General features: G+C 40.5%; 1 protein-coding gene across 5 annotated transcripts in view; it reads right to left on the bottom strand.

The window, feature by feature from the left end:
* csnk1g2b (casein kinase 1, gamma 2b) overlaps window positions 1–16,470 on the bottom strand; it is a 36,415-nt gene that overhangs the window by 16,887 nt on the left and 3,058 nt on the right. For all 5 annotated transcript variants that reach the window (XM_086223501.1, XM_086223504.1, XM_086223503.1 and 2 more), the window contains exons 2-3: window positions 15,214–16,026; window positions 2,318–2,387 (exon numbers count right to left, since the gene is read on the bottom strand). In XM_086223501.1, coding sequence (XP_086079627.1) covers window positions 2,318–2,387; window positions 15,214–15,441 — 298 coding nt within the window. In that variant the 5' untranslated portion in view covers window positions 15,442–16,026. The remainder of the gene's footprint in view (window positions 1–2,317; window positions 2,388–15,213; window positions 16,027–16,470) is intronic.

The raw sequence follows: 16,470 nt of genomic DNA, 5'->3' as shown, positions 1-16,470 counted from the left end.
CCTCACACAACTGCTGAAATTCCATTTATCAACCAAATGCTTGGACACTTTCTAATGTTAAAATGTGTTCAAATTATAAAACACAAAAGTCAGGAAAATGTTTTTTAAAAAGGGAAAACACAGAATTTGGAGGATCAATAAAACAAAATCTGGAATCTGATGTCATATGGCCTGAGGATATTTTCAATACACAACATGAATCAACAGAAGCCAGAGAGAAACAAGTCTGGACCAGAGAAATCTTCGTCTATAATTAGGGGAGACTAGCACATGAGATGACAATTACTGTTAATGCTGTTTTGCCTTTCTGCATGTGAGGGCGAGCATCATGGTAGATTAACTCACGACAAACATATGTGAACAAGAACAGTCATAAAGAAACTAGGCCACACCCTGTTAGCAAAGCATGTTTGAGTTTCCCCTGCAAATCTCTGCCAGCAGCTCAGTCAATCAGGAAGGCAGAGGATACTCCAACTGAGGAAGCCATCCAAGTAAACACACCATTATGGCCCAACTGCTTGGAGAGGGCCATATCTATAAATAGTCAAGGACTGCCCTAATGCCCCTCCTCCTTAACAAGAGTAGAGGGCTTTTGCTATGGCACAAGGAGCCAGGAAGCTGGCACGTGTCACAAAATGATACTGAAACACACTCAAGGGGACGATCAGTGCACCAGTAAGGAAGGGCACCTCCAGAAGCTTGAAAAACAAAAATATGTGCGAGGCCAAAATCAGCCCAAACATATTTGATACAAAAACACACACGTGTTCTTATGAGGTAGCTTTTATAAGAAACACTAGCAGCCACTTCTGATCCCTGTTCTTAAATCTAGAGCTTTTCTGCTGCAAGAGAACACTGCTAACATCACCTCCAGAGCTGATCTAGCCAGGGCAAGAGGAGAGGAAAGATAAGGGGGATAGGAAAGGAGCACAAAGGCTTTCATAGCATCCAACAGCTCCTGCAAATGAGTAGAACGTAGAACTGAGGCCCTTGAAGTTGTCTGTGGGACAACAGGACAACAAGACATCAACTTGTAAATATTTCTTTAGAGAAGTCAAAGTTAAAGCCATGCTCTTAGGGTGCGTTTCCACTGGCTCACTTCGGCTCGGGTAGGGTGGAGTTGGGTCAGTTTGGCCCTGTTATCCCCAACTAATCAAAATATATAATTTACTGCTTTTTACAATCGGAGAAAATTAATCCTAAACAGAATCAAGTTCAAGTTATCGTTGCTTTAGCCCTCCAACACAGTTCAGATTTTTCATGCGGCCTCTGTGGGAATTAATTGCCCAGCCCTGGTCTATTATCATGTTTACACTGCAGTGGTCACGTTACAAAATGACAGTTTCATTATATCCAGTCTTCCAAACTATGGCAGTGATTTTGCACAAGACCAGTGCTGTAGACATTTCTCTTCAGTGGATAAAGACAGGTTTCAAAAGCCCACAATGGCATTTTGTTTTTCCAAATTTAACTCAATTCTGTGTAAATTGGATGACAACAAAGAAATGAAATGAATGGAAATAAATAAAACACAATAAATAAAAAATAAAACACGGATCCCAAAATAAAAATGGCACCTCAGAGACTGATCTGATATGTGATGGCTGAACCTTGAAGAACTATTTTACATTTACAACTATTTGCCATATCAAAAAAATGAACATAGAACAGACAAAAGCTGAATTTTACATAACAGGGGAGAGATAGAATGATAAATGGAAACACGGGCTGCTTCAAGACTGATGCATGGGTGTCAGTGACACACACGTACCGGCATTTTCAGCATTCTGTCTGTAGTGTACATTACTGTATCTTAGATGGCAGAGTGCCACGTGAGCTGTTTCCAGGCTGCCGATCAAATCCTTGCGTGTGTTCACATCTTTTTACTTACTTGTGTTATGGACATGGATGTGTAAGTTGCCAGAGATATTGTCTCTGCACCTTTCAGTAGTATGTACTGAGAAATTGTTTACTGCATATGAACTCTTATCACATTTCATTCCAACACCACTATCACAGCGACTCACACTACCAGAGGGCACTTCTCACGCTCTCACCAACAATATAGCTGATGTCTATTGATATTAATCTTTATTTACATGACACTGCTATGATCAAATAGATATTTTTCAGCCAGAAGTGGACTCGGGACACTACAAAGATCCGGAAACTAGAGGGTGGATGCAAATTAATTTCATGTGAAAACAAGTGCAAGGAAGCAATCATGAGGAAATGATTAAGCATAAAGTAGACAAGTGTTAAAAGGCCAATTCAAAGTGTCTTCAACAAAGGTACAAAAGGTCCACATCAATCTTACCTGAATTTCCCAACTGTTTGTAAAATCTATACTCCAAATGGAGCTGTGGTGCCCTGGATTTGATAGGTTCCTGAAAGAGGCGAGAAGAAAAGGGAGTGTTAAACATTGCACAATATCACACACACAATATCAATACCTTTTCTTTGCCATGACATTTGGCTGTTTGTCTCAATTAATCCTGCCACAAGCACTATTGTCAAAAGAGAAAACTACAGCTTGAAGTAAGAAATTTTAAGCCAGAAATTTCACATAAAAAAATAAATAACTCACAACATGAGTGTCATGATTAGCTCGGCCAGTATTCACCTTAAATACCTTCAGAGTTTTACATGTTTAATTGCTAATAGAAGACAGTTTCAGGTCAGGCTTGTCGATGTGAGAAGATAAAGAGCAGCTCCAGCTGGTGAACAGCAGGCTTTCGCGATGACAGGGCTGATAATCAACCTCGGAGGACATATTGTTCATTGTATCTAGCGAGCTCCAGCTTTACAACCTAAAATGTAATCTGATTAAGCCCACTCTCATGATGACAAGGGCATTATAGCCAAACGTGAAGAGGATAGGACAAATACACACCCAAATTAATTCCTTGTCTTTAATCTTCAATAGCTGTGCCACAGCCTGTGCAAAGGCCAAATCTCAACACTGACTATGCATGGGGTCAAGGACATGCAGCATTCCGTTTGATAATGTAACATCACAAAAGCCTCATCTATCAAACATGTACACTTTAATGTAAAGCAGTTTCAAGTAAATGTTGATGGTTGTAAGACATACAGTATATTAAAAAAGGGTCTTGTTAATCAACTTTCAAAGTATGAAAATGTGCTCAGCTAACAGGTTCAGGAGGTTCTTCGGACATAATCTAAAAAGTCTCTCATGTGCATCTAATTCTTACACACTTCTATTTTAAATTATATAAAACTGGAAGGCTGTTAAGCTCCCACATTCACTCCATTACGCCTTTATCAAATCAGGGGCATTCTGGTGCCCTGACAGCACGTAGGAGTGTGCACACCAAGTAAGCCCTGTTCAACACAGTGAGGGACTTTGCATCCATTAATTTCTGATGACCGCTCTCACTACGTTAACTGGTTTCAGTTCAGGGGACTGCTGGAAATTATTTCATCGAAATGCTAAAAAAAATAAATAAAATCTTGCTTTATTGTGTGCCCTATTCATCCAAAATAATACCTGAATGACACTGATTTTATCAAATAAAAAAATACCATAATAAGTAAGGTGATATACACTAATCTCACAATACGATAGGTTACATGACATTCGGCTCACGATACAATTCGATACACTTTGTCCCTTTAAAATCTTTCAGAAAAGGATCTAAGTGATTTTGGTGACATCTTGTGAGTGTTCCATTGACTTGGGTTGAATTAATTGAACTGAAAGCAGCAATTACACAATATATGGCTTTGACTGGCAGCTTGCAAACGCTGGACAAAATGAATCGAGGATGTGATGAGAAAATTAGTTTCATTTACAGAGTTCAAATTGTAGCTTTCAAGCTTTTGAAAAGTAAAGTGAACAATGGAGAGTTTAAGTGCAGCAAGTGGCCTTCTCTGGCAGCATTTGAATGGGGCTGAATGTATCGATACTCGCAGCTGAATAATCGATACTCTCTGGGGAAACAAAATATCGATATATAAATATCGCAGAATTGATAAAACTGCACAGACCTAATAATAAGACAATTCAAATAGTTGAATTAGACAAATCAGTTGCCCTAAAGAAGTCTGGCAATTCGCTTTTGAAAAATAAAATTACAGAAACTGCAAAATATGTCAGGTTTAATGAACTGATGAAAAAGACCTAAAGGTAAACCCCCAAACTGACGATTACACTATTACGATGTTTTTTGTTTTTTTGTTTCTCTAATAAAAAAGACATCACACCTCCTGCTCTCGAGTGATGCCAAGAAGGAAAACTGCCAGAGCAGAGACAGGTTACTGGGAGGAAGAAATGAACCTGGCAGGGATGCAAAAGGCACTGAGAGGGAAGGAGATTGAGCAATATGGACAAGTGGAAGTCTGTGGGATGAAGACATGTGACTAGTCTGGGAGGCGTAGCGGGGAACTGCAGTAGCGTCATCCACCTCCCACATTAACGTGGACAACAAGCATGTCTCACACCAGTCAGACCATTCCTGAGAGGAGGGGGGAAGAAAATGTAAAATATATAAATAATGAGTCAAACCAGATGGCATCAAGCTTCAGAACCCTTTAAAACAGCTTACAATAGGAAACAGAGGCTTATGGCAGCTTTATGTACTTAAGAGTCATCTCTATTTCCAGCAGATGGGCTAAGCTATGCCTGTGTAAATGACCAGAGCAGAGCTGCAAACGTCTGATGTAACATCTTTGCATATGACAAGGATTTTTCTCAGTTCTTGCAAACATCGAATCTATGATCCGCTCATAAGTTTACATGGTCAGGATGAGGGCTATGCTCTGACCTGGCAGGGCTGTTCCCATGGCAGCCATGAGATGAGGTGGGTATGTGTACAGGTTTTCTCAATTTAATAATAATAATAACAATAATAATAATAATTCCTTGAAAATTACACTCAAAATTTGAAGTCAGCCCTCTATGAAGATGAACATTTGCTCTAAAAATAAGCCAATTTTTTTTTCTGTGTATTCATCCCTGGTGGTCCCTTTTTTTTTGTTTTTGTTTTTTAAAAACCTGTTTATATAATCTACTTTTAGTCATTCCACATGCGTACTTGATTGGAGTAGACAGGTTTCCCTGTGCAGTATCATGCAGAGAGCAGCATTCTGTTGGCCTGTGTCCAGGGCAGCTGACCCACAGCCCAGAAGGGTCCTTCCCTGTCTGAGCTGCTGCTACAGTAACTTCTCTACCTCAGCTGTTCCACACTGCAGCAGGTTTACAGAGGGTCCTCTCTGTGTAGGGTCACAAATTTACGCCTACCACGTGCAAAGTGCAGGTATCTCTGAGCCCAAATATGTCTTGTCTTGTGGGTCTCCCGCCTACTGCAGAGTTTTGAAATAAAATTCAAGGCTGGAATTTTCTACCATTTCTCCATTTGTCTTACTTGTTAAAGAAATGCCACAAACCTTTATCAGACACTGTCCTGACACAAGCTACCAGAGCTGGAACAGACAATCAATACAATAATATTTCCTAAAACACTCTCTCATGACTGCCGGGAAAGATGTTACAACAATGGGTGTACGCTAGGCGTTCGCTTCCTTTGCTGCTGACATTTCAACTCTAGAATTGTTGCTCTTTTTGGTTTTACAGCCATTTGTCAGTTTCTGGCTTTTTGACAACTGAATCAAACATCACATAAGAATGACAAAAAGGCTATGTGTTTTGGTAAATACCACTTTATGAGTGACGTGAGTCACCAAATTGCTAAATTTAGGTTGCCACAACATGTTGGTTTCATCACCATGATGACAACAATAGAGCACAGCTTTGCTTTTTTCGTGTGTTTTTGGAGTATTAAACTTTTTTGTTGTATTGCTTTAGTGTGTATGAGATTTCTTGTTTTTCAAGAATTTCATACACTAAACTGAGCTCTAACACATTGGATAGCATCTATTCACCATTATGCTAAAACTGTCGAAGTACTTTCATCTTGCACTCTAATCTGACGTTTCAGAGCCAGCTCAGTTGGTCTGGCGATAATGGATCAGCCTTCTCCAAAACACAACAGCCAATCAGGTACCACCCTCTCTGCTGCCACCAACATTGGTTGGCTTTTAAGTTGGCTCACAACAACTGTAGCAATAGGCAAATGTAGCAAATATCTATGGCAGACTGATGGTAGCTACTGCTCACAGTAGCAATGTTACTGCTGTAGAAGGATCAAAGTTTTTCCATTTCAAGGATCTTTCTTGGTAAAAGACTTGAAGCTTGCATGAATATGATTATGTCATCATAAAGGATTATGTAGGGGTTTCTGTATTTTAACCTGCGGTAGCCTCCATACACTTGTGTGGATGTAGCATCAACACCATCCTCTTCCTGGGATTAACCAACTCTGCATTATGATGTCATCTAGGCTAAATCTGATCTCTGCTCCAACACAGCTGAGGAAGATAAGACTTGACCTCACTGAGTACATGGATGAATGACCACTAAATGAAGTGAAAGAGGAGAAACAGCATATGATTGATGGCAATCATAAATCAATCCAAATCTAGCGATAACCCACAATATGCCTAAAAACAATAACCAGCGTAAAATCTAACCAGAAAACGTTAATATTCTACCACTTTATACGTATTTTTATATTTTGGTATTGGTAAAAAACATGAATGTAATGGCACAGTAAATTCAATAACATATTAGTTTACAATAGCAACACTGTCCTTCACCAAGTTTGATCTTCTTTCTGTTTAGAATTTCCACGGAAATATTAACGATTACAGAACAACAAGTTTGTCCGACTGTATATCCATTTGCACTCTCCCGTGTGTGGCCACATCCCATCACCTTGCAAGGCAGCAGGATTCATCAGGTCACAAGTAAACAACTCCCATGCTACAAACTGTACTGCCAAATTTCAATCCTCGCACAGTATATGCTGTCCTTCTGCCCCAACTCTATACAGAGGGCTGCACTTTGACCCCACAAGCAACAACCTCCATTTTAAAAAGGAGCTTGTTACGGTAGCGCAGCTGGAATTATGTGATGTAACCTTACATGTTAATAACATAACATCTGGGTTGTTTATCATCAAAGGCAGCGGGATATTCAGAAGAGTGTAAATCTACACCAATGTGTGGCACTCCCGGGGGAATAGCACCAGCATTATGCATAAGGCTGAGAATAGACTGTGACCTTTCTCTGACTCCCAGTAAACTATTTCACAATATGCATCTGGCAATGTGACTCCAGTCATCTTAGAGAGAGCAACATAAATGTCAACATGGTGCATCATCACTCAACAGCTTTGATATGAGTATTAATGATCTTGACTGCAAACTACGGCAGCGCAAACAAATGAAGTCTGACTTATTCATGTGCGTCTTTGTCTCCGTTGAAGCCGTCTTTCTTATCAGAGGTGCCCATGGCTGGGAAGTGGTGTAAAGGAGTGAGCAGTGTCAGAAAGCAACAGCTGGCCCGTGTGCAGCTCTTCTCTCCTTTCAGCTCAGTTTGAACACCCAGATGGAGCCATCAGCTAGCAACCCCCCAAAAACCCAGTGTGATAGTTGCTCACAGCTCAAATCCAGCAGAATTAGCCATCGATGGAGTGTTTGAGAGAATTCTTTTGAAGGGGACAGTGGGGTATTCCTGAAGCAAGGGTCGCTCTATGTGCCAATACAGGATTACTACGATCATTGGGACAAATTTAAATCTTAAAAGTGGAACAAAAATGAACATTTTCTGAAGTATGTCCCATGGGAAAGGTGTGGAACATTAAAACTAATTGGAGATTGTATAGCGACAATTAATGGTGTGTCAAGTTCTCAATACAAGTGAACCACAGCATCCAAAGGACTTTGGTGGAGACTGCAAGTAAAAACAAAGTTTCCTCAGATTTCATTTGGATGTTAACTGATGTCCATAAAGGAAACGGGCACTGGTGGAAAAGCCTTTATCAAGGCAAAATATCCACGCTCTAAACTTTTCTCATGACCATCTTAAATGTGCCACTGAAATTTGCCGCTTTAAAACATTTTACACAAATTGGACCGCCTTTTTAAACATGCTGAATTGTACAATGGTGCCAATAATCTACATAATCTTGGAAGTTCTTCTCTGATCAACTAAGAAGCAACTCTATTTTTGTCATGGTACAGAAGACACAGGCAAGGCTTAAGTGTAATGTATTGTGTTGTTTACTCTGTGACTGTGCTTGAACCCAAAACTAAGAGTTCAACTGGGTCCAGACATAGATGGAGGATATAGCACAATATAGCCACTTAATAAAAAGACAATGACTGGTTGTTTTGTTGTATCTCTATTTAGCTACATTTAGTAAAGCCTGAATAAGATGTACAATCCAAAAATAAAGCTAAAGTTAAATGAGGCTGAATTGAACTGAAGCTCAAGTACCAATTTTCAGATTTAAAAGGTTAACGTCCTCAAATTCTGCTAGTACCCTTCCTCCCGCATATCTAAAAATAAAAAGGAGTTGGGGGGGGGGGGGGTCACGACAACTGGGGTTGTAGCCTTGTGTCTGCACAGTGTGGGATATGGAGGGGGTCAGAACAAAACAGTCATGAGGAGCTACTACAGTCAGACTGCGTTTGCATTGGAAAGCCAGTCACATGGAGTTTTGACAGACACTGGAAGCAGAGTTTACACAGGTACAAGTGTTGTGGCTGGGCTAGTGGCTCGACTACAACGAGCTCTTCCAGTGTGTGTTTGTCTGTGTATAACCACACTATTTATCGTGGTACACATTACTGTTCACCAGCCCAGACTATAAGCTCTGAATATAGCTCATTTATGGGTGAGCCCACATATTTAGTTGCCTCTCGTTCGTGTACTATGTCCTGTTCCCGTAGCTGCGTATCAAGCTTGCCAACTCTATCAGCAGCTGTTTGAGAAGCACAAACTGAGGTGATGGTTGGCCATCTATTTACATTCAATATGGTAGCAGACTATTAAACCAATGAATCTTACCCATTACAGTTTAAGAGAGTATATTCAATCAAACTCAAAGCAGACACATTTAAGTTCATTTTGAGCAGAAAAGAAGTTTTATGTGTACCTTAACAAAACATCAATTTCTATAGCATAATCTGTGATTATGTGTACAACAAAAACAGTATTTCACTGTAAAGCTACATTATTTTTTCCTTGTATGACCTGCAGTTCAAGGGGTTCATAGACGCGGTCTTATTGTTACCAACTGGATCAGGGTGATACCCAATTTTTTTTATCAAATCCGGGAGCCAACGTTGAGCAGAAAATCAAAATTTGTATCGCTACAAAAACGCTGAGTGCTTCAATTGATATTCTCAAATCACTAACATTTAGAATCTCCTGTTCAGGTTTTATGTTGCCAAACCACTAAAATCTCCAATAATGTGACTACGTGAACAAAGTGTGTTGCTTCTGGCTACTGATTCATTAAAGGATTAGCTAGTTGACTGAAGGTGGCTTTTTACATGTTGTTGACATCCAAGGATTTATTCATTCAGTCTGCCCAGTATGCTCTCAAGAGAGTCCAAGCAGGGTACGGAAGAACTTAAATTGTCAAAATGTCACTTTAATTTGAGCCAAACATGCTGATAGAGCTTTTGTGCCTTCACAGTTCTTTGACAACTGCCTCATGGCGAGCTGGTGTAAGCTGCTGAGCTCGACTGAAACAAGAGCTGCTTCTCATGCTTCAGTGGGAGGCAGACAAAAGAGTTGGACACAAACACCTCAGATTTCTTTCAGAGAATCACGACTGGCCGGCAACGTGAGTGGCTTCACTCGTATACACCTCCTTACTCTTATGCCTCTGCATCAGTGACTCAGCCTCACATTCCTTCTACATATTAAATAATACATTGCAAGCAACAATTATTTTTAATCATTGGTTCATGATGTTTTTGTTTTTTTTTTCATTTTCAATGAATCTGAAAATTGAAAATCACATATACAGGCATTCTGGCCTGAAAAATTATTTTAAAATGATTACTGAAACATTTGCAGCTTCAGCCAAAATTTAGAAAATAAGAGCTGAAAATGCAACTTTCTGTGTTCTGCCTAGATAGTTTAATAAGTGCATTACATTCAATTGAGAACTCAATAATTTTCTAATTCAAAATTTCCATGCAAATTTATTAGAACAATAGTTGCCCGGTTGAGTACCATTAGTGAACACACTATATTTAGCTGCCTGCATCATTTTGAAACATGAAGTGCTTGTATATTCTGTACTGCAAAGCCCTAGCTTTGACGCCAGCAGTGTTTTCCCTACATTAGGGATGAGCCACATGCTCGGCTGAAATGAGTATCCAGTGCACATAATGTACTTTTTAGAATCATGATTATTATGCATGTAAAATGTGTCAAAACCCGTGTACATCATGAGGGAAAATCCTCATTGGCCGGCTGCGTCTACATCACTCTGATGTGCCAGCTACACAGAGTAGTGCCTCCTCCTCTCCACACACAGACAGATCCGTCTCATCCCTGCAGCTGCTCTGTCCAGCGTCCTACAGTATTTAACAGCTGTCCACAACTCTGCCTCCATACCAGTTTGGTTACTTTGTTCCATCGGCTCGCTCCTTACAGTTTTTTTTTTTCCTTCTTTATAAACTATTTTCAGCTGAGTAAGTTGGATCATTTGGCTTTTGCATGATGTAGTGCCTAGTTTCTACTCTTGTCTCTTGCTGCTTTTACCCTTGTTTCAGCAGCAGCAGCTTGTTCCCATTGTGGTTGTTCCCATTAATTGCACAGCTTCACCATACCAGGTTATTAACAATCTCAGGTCTGAAGGCTCTCAGGGGGATTAGCTTTAAGAATCAGAAATGTCTGTTGGGCAAACAACTAATCAAGAACAGTTTATTGCGTCATCTTGCTTAAGGCTTCAGTGATGCTGAAATGGGAGCTGTCACCAAAAGTTCATTTCTTTACAGATGTTTGCGCCTCCTTCAAGTGCTTTGCTAAGTTATATTTGTGGCGTTAGCACTTGTTTGTAGCATATAGCAGACATATGGACTTAATTGTCTCCTTGACCTCTCCGTGATCATTTGCCCCATTCATACAATGCATATCTGAACAACATCTCTACAAAGCCATCAGCGGAGTGAATAATAACGCGGTCACACGTACATACTATTAACAACTTGTCGAAATGGCAACGGCACCAGTTGTTCAAATATAAATATCAATATTTGGTGCCAGTAAATCACAATAATCAAAACATTCATACACATTTTTGCTCAATTTTGACCTTCACCACCTTGAAACACCAAGTTCACTAACAAGGGTGTATATAGTAGCAGATGGAGTGGTAGCAGACTGCAGTCAGGCAGGCAGAAAATAAATGTATACACTTGTGTATTTTTTAAAAAAGTTTCTTAACAATATTCTTGACAGATTTATATTTTTGGTGGCTGGAGCCAATTTCAATCTTCGTGCTTGGTCAATGCAGGGATACATTTCGGGCATTAATACAATTGATAGTGTAACATACTGCTTTGTGTGTAAATGGCAGGCACACAACACACACTGAGCCTCTGTGTTTACAGCGTTTGCTTATCTAGATGTTCTGTCCAGTATCAGCCTCCCCTCACTGAGCTATAAGGGCGACACTGTTCTGTGAGGCGGGTCTCAATACTGAAGATTCACTTATCACTCTCCTTCCATGTTTGGCAGATACTACAGCAATTGTCATGGTCAAAAGCTTTTATTGACCCAAAACTATTGCTACATTACACATTACTGATAATACCAGGCACCTTCTATCCGTCAATCAATGACCAAGAAGATGAAGTCGTAAAATTTGTTAATCTGTTTGCAGTGTGGACTCGTGGAAACGCCAGTGTGTAGCAAGTCAAAGGACGGTGATGTGCAGATCAGCTCTGACATAATCAGAATCTCCATGTCTACATAAATCTGTTCGCCGCCCACTTGAATTAATTATTTTCTTATATTTATAATGCATGGACATCTCACTCCAACTCTAGAGGATTTAAACTTGTGCAGAGGAGTACATGGGGAGTCAAGTCTGACTGAGACACATGCGGTTCTCAGAAAATATACAACGAGAATGATATCTCGATAGTAAAATTCATATCAAACCGTCATCACTGCACTTTTTACTGCAGTTTTGATGTTGATATCCATCAGAAATTAAAAAAAATAGTTTTAAGAAAATCAAATAAAGGGCAGGATATTTCCAGTGCGTTTCTCTTGAAGTGGGATAAATGAAAACCACATGACAGTTCCCAGGATACAACTCTCCAATTCATTATAATAAATGATATAGTAAATACTAATAAAAGCCAACACAGATATTTTGCCCTCTCCTTCTTCTGAAATGTCCTTTATGTTTTGCCTGTCAACAGAAATCGACCCAACTCTATTACAAAAGATGATTTGATTCAATAAGGAGGCAAAGAGTTTCTGTTTGGAGTTCATTTGAAATAATGTAGGTTTCATACTAGTAGAAAAATATAATTTTGAAGGTGTTGTGTGAAAAATATGAAAGCCTTTTCGGTCAATAAATAATCTTGATAGGTAGCAGCTTTCAAAGTCATATTTTACAGCGAGGAAACATTAAATGCCGGTGTTTCTTTAAAACACTGGGGTCTCCCTTAGGGAGTGAAACCTGCAGTGTACATACAGCAATGGCTTTACAGTCCTGCCTCCATCACACAGGCGTTCAGTCAGTGGAAGAAAGCATCCAACTGAACCACAGACTGACCCACTGTGTGTCGACAAGGCCTGCTAACAAAGACGACCTTTCAGCACACAGCAGTTTCCCCTTCTCCACTGCATTCACAGCAGTTCCAGATCCATGGAGGATCTAGTACACTGGCTTACTATACATCTATCTCCACAGTCATGTGGTTGAGAAGGGCAACACTGGGATTCACCTTTGTCTCAGGCACCACTGAAGTGCCCAACTCTTCAAGATTACATGAGGCTCTCAGCACATAAGAAGCTCATCACTGAGTAATCACTGGCTTTGTCCATCACAGCACAATAATACAACAACGGAGATTTAACTAACCAGATATCCATATACACTTTTCTCACACCACCAGATGACTGCCCTCTGAATCGCCTACTATATCAGGATAAACAAACACTGTCTAAGTAATAGCTGACAAACTTCTAAGAGATTTGCACTGGGATCAACAGTTAAGATTTTTAAATAATTGAACATCTCATCAACAGAATGATAAATAGGCATCAGTTGTGGCCCAGAGGTATCACCTAATTTCACAAAAAATGTTGTTATATTAAGAAGGTTCCACTATTAAATCTTTGTGCTAAAGATTAAGTGAACCCCCAAACCACTGCAACGGAACACTCATATATACTGTATATGTCTTGTCAGTCGTGCTGACTGATTGATTTGGGGCAAAGCTTTTGACAAATATACAGCAAATGTCCTCTACTGTTGGAAACCTGACAACGACAAAATAAAATCGTTACTGATTGCTCTGATTTTCAACACCAACCAAACAGTCAGCAAACCCACAGCCTTACGTGCTGGTGCACCTGAAGTGAGCCCATGATCTGCAGTTGAAGGTATCGCTAGCTTCAGAGCTAACCACTTTCACATTAAACAGTAGGAAGGTACGAAACGTGAGGCTGGCTCCCATCTTGAAGAGTTTGGGAATTTACTCATCAACAAATACCCTCAACTGTACACATACACATCAAAGTATGGAGGTGTTATCATTTATTGTTCATTTGAATTTTTATTTCAGACAAAAGCAGAAAGGTCTGCTGTGCTAGGGTTTCCTGTTTCTCACACACAGATTCTCTCTCTCTCTCTCACTCTCTAACACTGCAGTGCACTGGTGAAAACTCTGCTTTCTCAATAGTCCACGTGTTTTTTTTGTTTAACCTCTCAACAAATACACGCAGGTCTGATGAGTCTGGTTTTGGACCCACATTTGACGCCACTGGTCCGCATGATGTTATTGTCCATTATTGCCAGCACCTTACAAGTACTGACACATTTGCAGAATAAGGAAATTCTTTTCTTGTGGCATCCCTGTTAATGTTTAGAGTCACGGTAACAGCAATATGTCTAAGAGTGGGGAGATCACATTACTGTGGCTGAAGCCGATTGCTTGAATTGATACAACAATGTCTGCTTCAGTGGCTTCTGGAATGGAATAGTCCAGACCCTCAAAATAATTCTGTGTTGCTCTCCATTTTCTCTGGCCAGATCTTGTCACGTAAGAGATTCTGCCTCACACGTACATACCCTCCTAACCACGCTGCACTCTCTCAGCCCCTCCACACCCTCTACGCCCAATACCAAATTTTTTTTTAGCATTTTTCAAAATTGTGCAGTGGGGTAGATACGCTCAGAGTAGGCACGTGGAGTTGCTCTTGAAAACCATGTTTAATGAAGGCTGTTGGCAAACAGCATTTTTCTGGCACCTCACACTGCCAACGCTTATTTTAAGCTCTATCTATAAGCGAGCATTTACAGTTGAAGTGAGTGACAAAGGAGGACACACTACTCATGTCAAGTGTGTGTTGGCAGGTAGTTGTAGAGAACAGGGCTGTCATTTGTTTTAGCCCATACAACAGCACAGTAAAAGCCTCTGACAAAGCTACGGCCTGACTTGACAGGCAGTGACATTCGCTAGGTTCCCCCAGACATTCACATGTGGACAGACACCTGTGCCAGAGTGTGGGTCTGTCAATGACAGGCCCAACAACAATACCTACTTCAAACATAAGAGTCTAGTTTGTCTGATACATGTTGAAAACGTGAGCCACCATTAGCGCACTTCCTCCTCTTACAATTGATACATTCAGATAAACACTGGGTCCACTGGGCACAAGATCCATGCAGTAGTGTTATGGCCCTAATGCCAGATCCAGATATAGCTGGACACCATGGGGATAAAAATACCCGAACAGATGGGAGGGTTCACAGGCAAGGGGAGAGCCAGCAAGCACAACTTGAGATTTCAGAGGAGAGGAGGACTGCAATTACAGCTGTTTGCTAACCTCTGCCTTCTATGTGGTTAACAAAGCCTTCAATGGATGCCCATTCAGAGATAATGACCTCCCTGGGATATACAAATGTAAGAATAATCACACACAGACCAGTAGCTGTGGTGACGATGACGCCTCGAGTCTGGGTTGGACATTAAGAGCACATAGAAACAAGCTGAAATCATACCGGGAAATTTCAGAACAGGTGAGTTTTGAGTGAGTGACATGAGAAGTTCCTATGTTACAAAAATCCCTGAGGGTGTACTTACCAATTTGATGGCCACATATTCGTTAGTATAGAGATTTTTTCCCAACCGCAGTTCTCCAAAGTTCCCACAGCCAATTTTTTTACCAACTCGGAAGTTTGGGCCAACCATAAGAACTCCAGAATTGGTCCCTGAACTCCGGCCCCCATGTCCAGTCCTGCTGCCTGCTGTCTTAGACATCTTTTTACTTTCCTCTGTCTCACCCTTGCCCCCTCTCTTGTCAAAATCCATAAGCTTGTGATACCCTGGCCTCTCCACGGTTATTCTCCAGCCATGCAAACCACAGAAACTCCAATAATTGTGGAGGAAGCTTTAGGGAGGGGGAGGGTGACAAATCTCAACAGACAGAGGAAAGGTGTTGCTGTTAAAATGAGCAATGGTTCAGAGGACACTTAAATTAGCTGAAACAACAGCTGACGTGTCCTGTGTGTCAATCGGAAAGCTCTTTTGCCTTGTGCTTCCCTTTTTCTCTTCTTGATCCTTGTTTATCAGTGGGGCTCCTTTCTTGTATGTTGCTCCAGATTCAGTCTCAGAGTAGCATGTTCCTGCCTGAAGAATAGGCAGGCGGTGCAAGGATGTGCCCACAGACAGACACATACAACACTAGTCATAAAAATGCACTCCAAAACCCTGCTTCTGCATCCACAAGGCCACTTAGGAACATCTCCCGGAGTGCCTCGTTCCTTCTGGTCAGCCCTCAGTGACGCAGTGGACACTATCCATGTTGTGAGGTCACAGCAGAGGAGGCAACCCAGACTTCGAGCAAACAGGGGTGAGACGGACAGGTAATGGATGGGTTCTATGTCAGCTGAATACCTACAAAAGCAACAATAGAAAAAAATTAGTTCACAAGGCTGATTTCCCTTAAAAGGCCTATAACAACAGCATGGGTCTTGTCTAAAACCAGAGCTTTGCAGTCTCAATGACATCATTACTTGAGCTGGTAATAGCATGTGGTCTGATCGAGTTTTAAAATGCGCAAGAAACCACTTTTCTCTATATTTACAATTTGCAGGTGTGACTACAACTCTATCCAATGTTTAACCTCATTTGATTCATTAAAAAAAAAGTCCTTTTGAAATAATAGATCCACAAATCTGTTACACAATCAATATGAAAGCCAAAATACCGGAAAACCAAGTAAAACCTACCACTGTTTGTACCAAAAACAAACAAAGAAACTCCACGGCCATTAGGAGATTACATTTTTTTGAAAAAATCTTTTTACCTTTTCTTTGAAGATCAAATTATATCTATTCC

The sequence above is a fragment of the Aulostomus chinensis genome, chromosome 14 (assembly GCF_037954235.1).
Source record: "Aulostomus chinensis isolate RoL2024-O1b breed Wild chromosome 14, RoL_Achi_v1.0, whole genome shotgun sequence".
Classification (NCBI taxonomy): domain Eukaryota; kingdom Metazoa; phylum Chordata; class Actinopteri; order Syngnathiformes; family Aulostomidae; genus Aulostomus; species Aulostomus chinensis.
This window is presented reverse-complemented; position numbering and strand designations above follow the sequence as displayed.